Source organism: Scyliorhinus torazame, chromosome 2, assembly GCF_047496885.1.
Source record: "Scyliorhinus torazame isolate Kashiwa2021f chromosome 2, sScyTor2.1, whole genome shotgun sequence".
Taxonomy (NCBI): Eukaryota; Metazoa; Chordata; class Chondrichthyes; order Carcharhiniformes; family Scyliorhinidae; genus Scyliorhinus; species Scyliorhinus torazame.
The window spans coordinates 61551602-61566013 of NC_092708.1; the positions used below are offsets into that span (position 1 = coordinate 61551602).

At 47.2% G+C, this 14412-nt stretch overlaps 1 protein-coding gene across 1 annotated transcript in view; it reads left to right on the forward strand.

Moving 5' to 3' along the window:
• Positions 1–395: 395 nt before the first annotated feature.
• Positions 396–14412, forward strand: part of LOC140406652 (low-density lipoprotein receptor-related protein 1-like) — a 1475832-nt gene continuing 1461815 nt past the window's right edge. The window contains exon 1 of the mRNA XM_072494659.1: positions 396–466. Within this exon, the coding sequence (XP_072350760.1) occupies positions 396–466 (71 nt within the window). The remainder of the gene's footprint in view (positions 467–14412) is intronic.

Sequence of the window (14412 nt, forward strand, 5' to 3'; positions counted from 1 at the left end):
TTGGCTGGGGTTGGAATCTTGCTGTCTCGCTGAAGTCTGTGGCATTCTGCATGGCTCGCCTACCCCGCAAGATCCCGTTAGCTGGAAGGGCCAGAAAATCTCATTCTATGTCTGTCTCTGACCTGAATCAAAACAAGCTACCTGGCAGTATCAGAGGAACTCTCATATCGTTATCCCTGAAGAGCCACGAATGACCCCCTATGGATTGCACTGACCAAATTGTTAAGGAGAACTATACAAAGGCTATTTGCATTTCATAATCCAGGCTGGCCAATAAGAGTCTGCTCATTTGCTAAGACAAAGGGTCCAGCAGCCTTTCTTTCAATTCTTAATGGTTGAGACATTTAACAAACTCAGGGATCCAGAGGAGGGATGCATGTCATTTGTCAAAGACAATGCAAAATGATGGGAGTAATGTGCCATCCAGCTCTGGCTTGTGGAACCAGCAATACTGCCTTGCTGAACGGTAAAGCCTCAGCCTGCCTTTTCACCATCTAACTAGCAGCCTCACAAATATGGAGCTCTGGTCCAGTTTGGACATCCTCATTGCTTCTGCTGAAAATTGTGTGCCATCGCCTGTAACACTGATTCATCTCTGCATGCTTATCTCATTGTGTGAGGCCAACGCCAATGAAAAAATGATCTAGTCAAATACAGTTTTCAGCTCACTAACCTCTGTGAAGGAATATTCCATTGGAATTTGATCCTGGACTGTGGAACCCACATGGGACATTATTTTTTTTTCTGTCGTCTCAGCAGTATACATGTTCATTTTCTCTGAGTCTCTTTTACTGTATGAATATAAAAGAGGAAATGTTGTGTCCCTCCTACTGCATTTTTAGTGTATGCAAAAAAACTAACCCTTTAAGTTTGTCTGTGTGGTTACTGAAGAAAGTTGAATCGCACCAATACTGAGGAGTTGGGAAATCCGCCACTGCTCAAAAAAGGGGGGGGGGGGGAAAGAAAATCAAAAGCACCTTTCCGCTTTACAGATATGTGGTGAAAGGAGTGGTGAAAGGACAAAGTAGTGCTGTTTAAATTAACCCCCCTCCTGTCCCAGGAATGGTAGGCCTAACATACGATGAACGTCTGAGGATCCTGGGATTATATTCATTGGAGTTCAGGAGGTTGAGGGGAGATCTAATAGAAACTTACAAGATAATGAATGGCTTAGATAGGGTGGACGTAGGGAAGTTGTTTCCATTAGCAGGGGAGACTAGGACCCGGGGGCACAGCCTTAGAATAAAAGGGAGTCACTTTAGAACAGAGCTGAGGAGAAATTTCTTCAGCCAGAGAGTGCTGGGTCTGTGGAATTCATTGCCACAGACGGTGGTGGAGGCCGGGACGTTGAGTGTCTTTAAGACAGAAGTTGATAAATTCTTGATTTCTCGAGGAATTAAGAGCTATGGAGAGAGAGCGGGTAAATGGAGTTGAAATCAGCCATGATTGAATGGTGGAGTGGACTCGATGGGCCGAATGGCCTTACTTCCGCTCCTCTGTCTTCTGGTCTTATGGTCTGTACCCGAATCTTGGACTTTGTTAAGATGCGTCTATTATTTTTGGATTGGAACAGTCCTTTAAGGGTTCACTTGGTGGCTGCTGAAGAAGACTGCCAATTATGTTTTGCATCTAGAAGTAGAGCCAGGAGGCACAGGAACTCTGCTGGAACCTCCATATGGTGTGAAGAGCCGGTGAGAAAGGTAAACTGGCCCCCCTCTATTCAGACACCTCCCTTGGTCGCAACAAAGGCTTCGGTTTCTTTTTCATGACGATATGCCTTTTCCAATTCAGAATGCATTGAACTACTTGTTCAACAGACATTAAGGAGCCAAACAAGCAAGTTTTTTGTGAGTTCCAGAAACAGCAAATTTATTGAACACTTAATCCCGAACAAAGACATCACACAAACACAAATAAGGGGCATTTGAGTCCAATAAAAAAGTTGAAATAATCTATGGTAAGTATCCTTTGATTGTCCTTGAGATGTAGATTTATTTAAAAAAAAAAAATTCAGAGTACCAAATTATTTTTTTCCCAATTAAGGGGCAATTTAGCGTGCCAACCCACCTAGCCTGCACATCGTTTGGGTTGTGGGGGTGAAACCCACACAGACACGGGGAGAAGGTGCAAACTCCACACGGACAGTGACCCAGGGCCGGGTTTTGAACCTGGGTTCTCAGTGCCGTAGTCCCAGTGCTAACCACTGCGCCACGCGCAGCCCTGAGGTGTAGATTTTTGAATGTTGTGGCCAATTTGAATTAGCTGGTTTTGTGGATGCAGTCAGATTTAGAATATATAGCATTTATTACGAGATCTTGGTGTTGGTAGATTTCTAGAAAGGTTGACTTCCGAACCGGTTAATACACTTGTTCCAAAAGAGAAAGAGGGAGAGAGATCCTGGCCGGGATTCTCCCCTACCCGGCGGGGCGGGGGTCCCGGTGGGATGGAGTGGCGGGAACCACTCCGGCGTCGGGCCGCCCCAAACGTGCGGATTTCTCTGCACCTTGAGGGGCCAAGCCCTCACTTTGAGAGGCTAGGCCTGCGCCGGAGCGGTTGGCGCGCCGCCGGCCGGCAGGAAAGGCCTTTGGCGCCACGCCAGCCGGGGCCGAAAGGACTTTGCCGGCTGGCGGCAGTCGGCGCACGCGCGGGAGCGTCAGCGGCTGCTGAAGTCATCCCCGCGCATGCACAGAGGGGGGGTGTCTCTTACGCGTCAGCCATGGTGTAGGCTGTGGCCGAGGCGGAGGGAAAAGTGTGCCCTCATGGCACAGGCCCGCCTGCGGATTGGTGGGCCCCGATCGTGGGCCAGACCACCGTGGGGGCACCCCCCGGGGCCAGTACGCCCCGCGCCCCCCCCAGGAACCCGGAGCCCGCCCACGCCGCCTAGTCCCGCCGGTAAGAGAGGTGCTTTGATTCTTGCCGGCAGGACAGGCATTCCAGCAGTGGGACTTCGGCCCATCGCGGGCCGGAGAATCGCTGGGGGGGGCCCGCCGAATGGCATGGAAGATTCCCGCCCCCGTCGAATCTCCGGTGCCGGAGAATTCAGCAAGCGGCGGGGGGTCAGAGAATCCATCCTCTAATTTTCAGCCTGCTCCTTCTGCTGAAAAACATTCTTCTCACTTGCAATCTATCTGCAGTGACTACAGTTTGGCTGTTGTACTTCACCCATTGTATACTTCTGAGAAGTTTTGGGTGTGTCTGTCTGTGACAGCCATTGTTTCAAAATCCAGCACGTTTCAACGGATCTTTGAATTCATAAAATCATAGAATCATAGAATTTACATCCACCAGTTCTCCCTCCCCCTCCGCCACCCCAAGCTTCCAGTGGTTCAGAGATCCTGACCCTGGGCATGTTTGGCCGTTGAGGGTGCAGGGAGAAAGTTGAAGCAGGGATTAACCTGCAGTGCTGCATTGAACATGAATTTGGAGCAGAGGATTGGTACGAGAGAGTGATGTTGATTTCAGTCAGGGGTAAGGGAGATAGGAGATCAGGGATTGGACGGAGAGAGAGATTGGAGAATGAAGATTGAAGATCAGAGGGAACGCGTATCGGGGAAGAATTATTCCCAAAGTGATGGCTGGAAGAAGAATCTATTATCTTATTATTAGCTATCAATGCAATTTCACTGAGTTACTCTTGGTTAAAAATAGAATTGGAGCTCCCTGGCATTCCGTGAATCATTCACTCATCTTTAGTCCCCTTTTTTCACCTGACAATTCTCTTTCTTACATTGCAACAAAGTGACTACACTTCAAAAGTATTGCACACACCCCTGTCTGCATCAACGGGGCCAAGGTGGAAATGGTTGACAGCTTCAAATTCCTCGGGGTGCACATCACCAAAAATCTGTCCTGGTCCACCCATGTCGGCACTACCACCAAGAAAGCATAACAGCGCCTATACTTCCTCAGGAAACTAAGGAAATTTGGCATGTCCACACTAACTCTTACCAACTTTTACAAATGCGCCATAGAAAGCATTGTATCTGGCTGCATCACAGCCTGGTATGGCAACTGCTCGGCCCAAGACCGCAAGAAACTTCAGAGAGTCGTAAACACAGCCCAATCCATCACACGAACCTGCCTCCCATTCATTGACTCCATCTACACCTCCCGCTGCCTGGGGAAAGCGGGCAGCATAATCAAAGACTCCTCTCACCCTGCTTACTTACTCTTCCAACTTCTTCCATCGGGCAGGAGATACAGAAGTCTGAGAACACGCACAAACAGATTCAAAAACAGCTTCTTGCCCGCTGTTACCAGACTCCTAAATGACCCTTGTATGCACAACCTGATTAATATTACACTCTTGTATGCTTCACCGGTGCCGGTGTCTATGTATTTACATTGTGTACCTTGTGTTGCCCGAAAATGTACTTTTTCTTTTATTTTATTTTCATATACTAAATGATCTGTTTGAGCTGTTCGCAGAAAGATACTTTTCACTGTACCTCGGTACACATGAGAATAAAGAAACCCAATCCAATCCAATCCAATAGTATTTGATTGACTGTAAAGTGATTTGGGATATCCTGAGATTGAGAAAGGTGAAAAAAAAGTAGGAACATAGGAATTAGGAACAAAAGTAAGCCATACGGCCCCTCAAACCTGCTCTGTCATTCAACTAGATTACGGCTGGTCATCAGCCTCAATGCCATTTTCCTGCATTATCCCATATCTCTTAGTATCGTTAATAACTAGATATCTATTGATCGCTCTTGGACATGCTCTAAGCTTCCCCATCTTTCAGCTAGTGAATTTCAAAGATTCACCATGGTCCGAGTGACAGAATTCCTCCGCACCTTAATACTAAATGGCTTACCTTTTACTCTTCGACTGTACGTTCTGGTTTTAGGCGGCTCTACCACCCACCCACCCACCACCCCACACCTCCTCACCACTCAGGGAAAACATCCTTCCTGCATCCACCCTGTCAAGCCCTGTAAGAATTTCATATACTTCAATGTGATCTCCAGGAATACCGCCGACCAGAGTTGCCAACCACTATCAGTTATTCGCTTGAGAAACAGACCATAAAATATTTCTATCCCAAAAGATTCAGAAATTTGGCTGAGTCAGCACCAAGAGGTTTGTTTTACCCTGTTTTAATTTTTTATGTCTCACATAATCGTAAATTGCCAGTAATGTAAATGTGTGAAGTTCAAGGTTATTCATACTTTGTAAAATTACAATAATTTTGTCCTGCCTACACAAGTAGGGATAATCGCTAGAAATTGAATTATTTTCACAAACGTATGGAATGCTCCATAATTTATGAACAGTACAGGCAAGAATTAATTATGAGTTCTCCCGAGCCCGGACAGTAAGACACATTGGTGTACTAATCATGAACTTAGCCACAGAGCGGGAGTAAATATGCTGCACTACAGAATTAGACAATGCATGTTCAAACCAGAAACTCATCAAAAATTACTTCCCATGTGCTTTCTCGCACTAATGAAATTAATGGAAAGATAAAGATACTGGTATCTATGATAACAGCCTGTGCCAAAATATGGATTTTATACTCTGTCAGTTGAATGTGTCCATGCTGTTTGCCTGAGTACAGTTTTTCATGGTGTTATTACCCAAAATAGAAGTGGAAATTTACTGTAGGGTTTAGTGCTGAAATTGTTCATTTTTCAGGAGTTAATTGTTTCAGCTTTGTGTTTATTTTTATACATTGAGAATTGTTTCCTTTAGAGCTGCTGTAATATTTAGCATTGTTCAAGCATTGTTTTATTGCATTGTGGTGCCAACACGATACAACAGCAAGCAAGCTGCATGGTTAGTTTCTTACTTTAGTGGTGACAGGACATTTTGCAGGGTTCTAGAGGAATATATAGAGGAGTACTAGCTGGGTCAAAATCCTGCGAGTTCCTGGTCAGAAGCATTTAGAAGTACCTTTACCACACAGACTACAGTGGTTCAAGAAGATAGCTCTCCACCATCTTATCAGGCCATTTGGGCCTTAGCAAAAACATATCAATGCAGTATCAATAGGCTGTTAAAAGAGTTGCAAATGCAACTACATAGTGTGTTTGCTTCCTTCCTAAATCACAACCTTCAAATAGAAGATCATATGAATTTGGAGCTGGAGTAGTCCACTCGGACCCTCAAGCCTGCTCCACCATTCAGTAAGATCATGGCTGATCTGATGGTAACTTCAACCCCACATTCCTACCTACCCCCAATGCACTTGCTATTATTTGATGTGGTTGATGTTTGTAAACATTGGGGTTTTGCCATTTAGAGTCATTCATCCATGTAATGAGATGAATAAATCAAGGTGACAGCTGGTTTATTTAAACTGTCAATCACAGCCCATTACTAGAAAGGAATGAATGGCTTGCAGTCAATATATTTGATGGGTTGCACACCTTCGAGGATTCGACAAGTGGAGCTTCCAGGTGTAACAGCTGTAATTGTTTTCACTGTCCCTGTCTGAACTCCTCTCTAGCTTCCAGACGGGGGTCTCTTTTCTGGGGAGGGGGAGGTCCCTAGGGTAAGCGGAATCCTGTGGGGGGTCTCCCTATTCATGGGGTCCCTGGGGGTTCCCCTGTTAAGGGGGTCCCTGGGGGATCTCCCGATTAAGCGTTCCCTGGGGGGTCTCCCTATTTAGGGATTCCTTTGGGAGGCCTACCTAGTTAGGTATTCCCAGGGTGGGGTGGGGGTTTGGGTCACCCCCGTACATGGGGGAAGGGGGGCACCCAGGCTACCTGGCGGTGGGGGGCTGCTTTACAGTGTGGAGGAGGTGTGTGGCTGGCCATGGAACTTCTCTATCGAGCCACTCACTCAAAATGATGGCCCGATGTATAAATTTGCATGACAAGAGATACAGAATTGCTTCCCGATTTTTGTTCACAAGGGGAACGTAAATCAGTTGCAATTCTCCTCCGGTGAGAGAATATGAGGCAGGATTCTCCGTTAGCCATCACCAAAATTGGGAAAAGCGATTGGGCGGAGAATCAGTTCCGACGCCAAAATCGGGGCAGGTGCCGATTTGATGCCAAATTGCAATGCTCCGTTACCTCGACAGTGGCGTCATCGTGTTCCAGAACGCATCTACAGTAGACACCATTTGCATATCATGGGCGAAATTCTCCCCCAACGGCGGGATGCCCGCCGACTGGCGCCAAAGCCGGTGCCAATCAGACGGGCATCGCGCCGGCCCAAAGGTGCGGAAGTCTCCGCATCTTTGGCAGCCTAGCCCCAACATTGAGGGGCTAGGCCGACGCCGGAGGGATTTCCGCCCCGCCAGCTGGCTGGGGAGAGTCTCTTCCGTGTCGGCCATGATGAAGGCGGTGGCCGAGGTGGAGGGAAAAGAGTGCCCCCACGACACAGGCCCGCCCGCCGATCGGTGGGCCCCGATCGCGGGCCAGGCTACCGTGCAGGCACCCCGGGGCCAGATCGCCCCGCGGCCCCCCCAGGTCCCCGGAGCCCGACCACACCACCAGTCCCGCCGATAAGGTAGGTGGTTTGATTCACGTCGACATGACTGGCATGACAGCAGCGGGACTTCGGCCCATCGTGGGCCGGAGAATCGCCGGGGGGTGATTCCCGCCCCCGCCGAATTTCCGGTGCCGTAGAATTCGCCGGCTGGCAAGGGTGGGATTCACGGCGCCCCCCGGCGATTCTCCGACCCGACGGGGTGTCGGAGAATCCCGCCCCTGGTCCCCAAACAGAGAATCTCGCCGATGATGTCTGCTACCTAGGGGCTCCTTCCCGATGAAGTCACTAATTAATTCTGTCTCATTGCACAATACCACATCTCGTATTGCCTGTTCGCTGGTTGACTTCAGAATCTTCTCTTCGAAGAAAACATCTGGGGCGGGGTTCTCCGACCCCCCGCCGGGTCGGAGAATCGCCGGGGGCTGGCGTGAATCCCACCCCCGCCGACTGCCGAATTCTCCGGCACCGGAGATTCTGAGGGGGCGGGAATCGCGCCGCGCCGGTCGGCGGCCCCCCCCCCCCCCATCGATTCTCCGGCCCGGATGGGCCGAAGTCCCGCTGCTAGAATGCCTGTCCCGCCGGCGTGGATTAAACCACCTCTCTTACCGCCGGGACAAGGTGGCGCGGGTGGGCTCCGGGGTCCTGGGGGGGGGGCACGGGGCGATCTGGCCCCAGCGGTTGCCCCCACGGTGGCCTGGCCCACGATCGGGGCCCACCGATCCGCAGGCGGGCCTGTGCCGTGGGGGCACTCTTTTCCTTCCGCTTTCGCCATGGTCTCCACCATGGTGGAGGCGGAAGAGACCCCCTCCACTGCGCATGCGCGGGGATGCCGTGAGCGGCCCCTGACGCTTCCGCGCATGCGCCGCCCGGCAATGTCATTTCCGCGCCAACTGGTGGGGCACCAAAGGCCTTTCCCGCCAGCTGGCGGGGCGGAAATCAGTCCGACGCGGGCCTAGCCCCTCAAGGTTAGGGCTCGGCCGCTCAAGATACGGAGACTTCCGCACCTTTGGGGCGGCGCGATGCTGGACTGATTTGCACCGTTTTTGGCGCCCGTCGGCGGACATCGCGCCGATTACGGAGAATTTTGCCCCTGATTTTACCAGTCTATATGTGGACTAAAAACCTGTGTGATTATCACTGTACCTTCCTGAGAAACTCCCATTATTTGTTCCTTATACTCTGTCCTACCATGTGGGTACTGTTAGGCGGTCTGTACACCACTCCTCCCACAAGCAACTTCTTGCCTTTATCATTTCTCATCTTCACCCAAACTGCTTCTACATCCTGGTTCCCTGAACTTGAATCATCGCTCTCTAATGTGCTAATACCATCATTAATTAAGAGAGCCACCACTCCACCTTCTCCTAGCTGCCTGTCCTTCCTAAATGTCAATACTCAGGTCTTCTCCCGCCTCAGAAAAAGTGACATTGCCCCCCTCTTGACTGAAAAATCATTAAAAACAGAAAATTAATCAAAACATTTGGGTCATTGTTTTCAAAGGTCTTTATTTTTCAGTTAGTCTCAGACCTGGAAGAAAATGGCAATCTCTCAGCTTGCGCCTTTCTTCATCAATGAACTGCATTAATTCCAGTGTGTAGATACATTCAAATGAGTGCATTACTGTTAATTAGATGATTAATTAGGCCTGTACATCATGCTACTAAATAAAACTCGTATTTTATGTTAGGGCACTTTGTGACACTGTTACTGACAACACTAATGATACTAATCAAATCTTGGCCTTTATTGTGTTGTGCATAATTTTCGAGGTGAAAACGGTTTCATGGTTAAGAGACTTACTGTACACGTAATTAAATCTTATGGTTCTGAGTGATATATTTACACTTATGTAATGCAAATTTACTTTTACTGCTGTGGTCTAGACTGAAACAGTAATAAAGATGTATACTGCAATTCAACAAAAAGCAAACTAATATCAATTCAATGTAACCACAAGAATCAGTGACAGCATTGCTTCCTTATCCGTGGCGTGCTGCGTTTCTGAACACAACATTAAAATTAATAATTAATCAAGCTTAAAAAATTTGTCCCTATCCTTTGCCCCCAACATTGAAGGTAAACTGAAAATACATTTGGATTGGATTGGATTTGTTTATTGTCACGTATACCGAAGTACAGTGAAAAGTATTTTTCTGCAAGCAGCTCAAACAGCTCATTTAGTACATGAAAAGAAAAGGAAATGAAAGTACATAATAGGGCAACACAAGGTACACAATGCAAATGCAGAGACAGCGACATCGGGTGAAGCATACAGGAGTGTAGTATTAATCAGGTCAGTCCATAAGAGAGTTGTTTAGGAGTCTGGTAACAGCGTGGAAGAAGCTGTTTTTGAGTCTGTTTGTGCGTGTTCTCAGACTTTTGTATCTCCTGCCTAATGGAAGAAGTTGGAAGAGTGAGTAAGCCAGGTGGGAGGGGTCTTTGATTATGCTGCCCCCTTTCTCCAGGCAGCGGGAGGTGTAGATGGAGTCAATGGATGGGAGGCACGTTTGTGTGATGGACTGGGCTGTGCTCCCGACTCTCTGAAGTTTCTTGCGGTCTTGGGCCGCGCTGTTGCCATACCAGGCTGTGATGCAGCCAGATAGGATGCTTTCTATGGTGCATCTGTAAAAGTTCGTAAGAGTCAGTGTGGACATGCCAAATTTTCTTAATTTCCTGAGGAAGTAGAGGCGCTGTTGTGCTTTGTTTGTGGTAGCATCGATGTGGGAGGACCAGGACAGATTTTTGGTGATATGCACACCTCAGAATTTGAAGCTGTTAACCATCTTCACCTCGGCCCCGTTGATGCAGATAGGGGTGTGTACAATATTTTGCTTCCTGAAATCAATCAGGCATTTAGGGATAGATGTTGTCATTGCACCACTCCATTTTGGGGATGGGAGTGGGAGAGGGAAAGACTGCAATGATCTCTTACATCTCTCAGCATGGCGGTCTGTGCAATATTATCTGATTAAAGTTAATGGGTACAAAGAACAAACAAAGAACAAAGAAATGTACAGCACAGGAACAGGCCCTTCGGCCCTCCAAGCCCGCGCCGAACATGCTGCCCGACTAAACTACAATTTTCTACACTTCCTGGGTCCGTATCCCTCTATTCCCATCCTATTCATGTATTTGTCAAGATGCCCCTTAAATGTCACTATCGTCCCTGCTTCCACCACCTCCTCCGGTAGCGAGTTCCAGGCACCCACTACCCTCTGCGTAAAAAACTTGCCTCGTACATCTACTCTAAACCTTGCCCCTCTCACCTTAAACCTATGCCCCCTAATAATTGACCCCTCTACCCTGGGGAAAAGCCTCTGACGATCCACTCTGTCTATGCCCCTCATAATTTTGTAGACCTCTATCAGGTCGCCCCTCAACCTCCTTCGTTCCAGTGAGAACAAACCGAGTTTATTCAACCGCTCCTCATAGCTAATGCCCTCCATACCAGGCAACATTCTGGTAAATCTCTTCTGCACCCTCTCTAAAGCCTCCACATCCTTCTGGTAGTGTGGCGACCAGAATTGAACACTATACTCCAAGTGTGGCCTAAATAAGGTTCTATACAGCTGCAACATGACGTGCCAATTCTTATACTCAATGCCCCGGCCAATGAAGGCAAGCATGCCTTATGCCTTCTTGACTACCTTCTCCACCTGTGTTGCCCCTTTCAGTGACCTGTGGACCTGTACTCCTAGATCTCTTTGACTTTCAATACTCTTGAGGGTTCTACCATTCATTGTATATTCCCTACCTGCATTAGACCTTCCAAAATGCATTACCTCACATTTGTCCGGATTAAACTCCATCTGCCATCTCTCTGCCCAAGTCTCCAAACAATCTAAATCCTGCTGTATCCTCTGACAGTCCTCATCGCTATCCGCAATTCACCAACCTTTGTGTCGTCTGCAAATTTACTAATCAGACCAGTTACATTTTCCTCCAAATCATTTTTATATACTACAAACAGCAAAGGTCCCAGCACTGATCCCTGTGGAACACCACTGGTCACAGCCCTCCAATTAGAAAAGCATCCTTCCATTGCTACTCTCTGCCTTCTATGACCTAGCCAGTTCTGTATCCACCTTGCCAGCTCACCCCTGATCCCGTGTGACTTCACCTTTTGTACTAGTCTACCATGAGGGACCTTGTCAAAGGCCTTACTGAAGTCCATAGAGACAACATCCACTGCCCTATCTGCATCAATCATCTTAGTGACCTCCTCGAAAAACTCTATCAAGTTAGTGAGACACGACCTCCCCTTCACAAAACCATGCTGCCTCTCACTAATACGTCCATTATGCTTCCAAATGGGAGTAGATCCTGTCTCGAAGAATTCTCTCCAGTAATTTCTCTACCACCGAAGTAAGGCTCACCGGCCTGTAGTTCCCTAGATTATCCTTGCTACCCTTCTTAAACAGAGGAACAACATTGGCTATTCTCCGGTCCTCCGGGACATCCCCTGAAGACAGTGAGGATCCAAAGATTTCTGTCAACGCCTCAGCAATTTCCTCTCCAGCCTCCTTCAGTATTCTGGGGTAGATCCCATCAGGCCCTGGGGACTTATCTACCTTAATATTTTTTATGACACCCAACACCTCGTCTTTTTGGATCTCAATGTGACCCAGGCTATCTACACACCCTTCTCCAGACTCAACATCTACCAATTTCTTCTCTTTGGTGAATACTGATGCAAAGTATTCATTTAGTACCTCGCCCATTTAACATAAGAACAGAAGAACATAAGAACTAGGAACAGGAGTAGGCCATCTGGCCCCTCGAGCCTGCTCCGCCATTCAATGAGATCATGGCTGATCTTTTGTGGACTCAGCTCCACTTTCCGGCCCGAACACCATAACCCTTAATCCCTTTATTCTTCAAAAAACTATCTATCTTTATCTTAAAAACATTTAATGAAGGAGCCTCTACTGCTTCACTGGGCAAGGAATTCCATAGATTCACAACCCTTTGGGTGAAGAAGTTCCTCCTAAACTCAGTCCTAAATCTACTTCCCCTTATTTTGAGGCTATGCCCCCTAGTTCTGCTTTCACCCGCCAGTGGAAACAACCTGCCCGCATCTATCCTATCTATTCCCTTCATAATCTTATATGTTTCTATAAGATCCCCCTCGTCCTTCTAAACTCCAACGAGTACAGTCCCAGCCTACTCAACCTCTCCTCGTAATCCAACCCCTTCAGTTCTGGGATTAACCTAGTGAATCTCCTCTGCACACCCTCCAGTGCCAGTACGTCCTTTCTCAAGTAAGGAGACCAAAACTGAACACAATACTCCAGGTGTGTCCTCACTAACACCTTATACAATTGCAGCATAACCTCCCTAGTCTTAAACTCCATCCCTCTAGCAATGAAGGACAAAATTCCATTTGCCTTCTTAATCACCTGTTGCACCTGAAAACCAACTTTCTGCGACTCATGCACTAGCACACCCAGATCTCTCTGCACAGCAGCATGTTTTAATTTTTTATCATTTAAATAATAATCCCTTTTGCTGTTATTCCTACCAAAATGGATAACCTCACATTTGTCAACATTGTATTCCATCTGCCAGACCCTAGCCCATTCACTTAGCCTGTCCAAATCCCTCTGCAGACTTCCAGTATCCTCTGCACTTTTTGCTTTACCACTTATCTTAGTGTCGTCTGCAAACTTGGACACATTGCCCTTGGTCCCCAAATCATCTATGTAAATTGTGAACAGTTGTGGGCCCAACACTGATCACTGAGGGACACCACTAGCTACTGATTGCCAACCAGAGAAACACCCATTAATCCCCACTCTTTGCTTTCTATTAATTAACCAATCCTCTATCCATGCTCCTACTTTACCCTTAATGCCATGCATCTTTATCTTATTTACCTTTTGTATGGCACCTTGTCAAAGGCTTTCTGGAAATCCAGATATACCACATCCATTGGCTCCCCGTTATCTACCGCACTGTTGATGTCCTCAAAAAATTCCACTAAATTAGTTAGGCACGACCTGCCCTTTATGAACCCATGCTGCGTCTGTCCAATGGGACAATTTCCATCCAGATGCCTCGCTATTTCTTCCTTGATGATAGATTCCAGCATCTTTCCTACTACCGAAGTTAAGCTCACTGGCCTATAGTTACCCACTTTCTGCCTACCTCCTTTTTTAAACAGTGGTGTCACGTTTGCTAATTTCCAATCCGCCGGGACCACCCCAGAGTCTAGTGAATTTTGGTAAATTATCACTCGTGCATTTGCAATTTCCCTAGCCATCTCTTTTAGCACTCTGGGATGCATTCCATCAGGGCCAGGAGACTTGTCTACCTTTAGCCCCATTAGCTTGCCCATCACTACCTCCTTGGTGATACCAATCCTCTCAAGGTCCTCACGTGTCATAGCCTCATTTCCATCAGTCACTGGCATGTTATTTGTGTCTTCCACTGTGAAGACCGACCCAAAAAACCTGTTCAGTTCCTCAGCCATTTCCTCATCTCCCATTATTAAATCTCCCTTCTCATCCTCTAAAGGACCAATATTTACCTTAGCCACTCTTTCTTGTTTTATGTATTTGTAGAAACTTTTACTATCTGTTTTTATATTCTGAGCAAGTTTAGTCTCATAATCTATCTTACTCTTCTTTATAGCTTTTTTAGTAGCTTTCTGTTGCCCCCTAAAGATTTCCCAGTCCTCTAGTCTCCCACTGACCTTTGCTACTTTGTATGTTTTTTCCTTCAATTTGATACTCTCCCTTATTTCCTTAGATATCCACGGTCGATTTTCCCTCTTTTTACCGTCCTTCCTTTTTGTTGGTATAAACCTTTGCTGGGCACTGTGAAAAATCACTTGGAAGGTTCTCCACTGTTCCTCAACTGTTTCACCATAAAGTCTTTGCTCCCAGTCTACCTTAGCTAGTTCTTCTCTCATCCCAGTGTAATCTCCTTTGTTTAAGCACAAAACACTAGTGCTTGATTTTA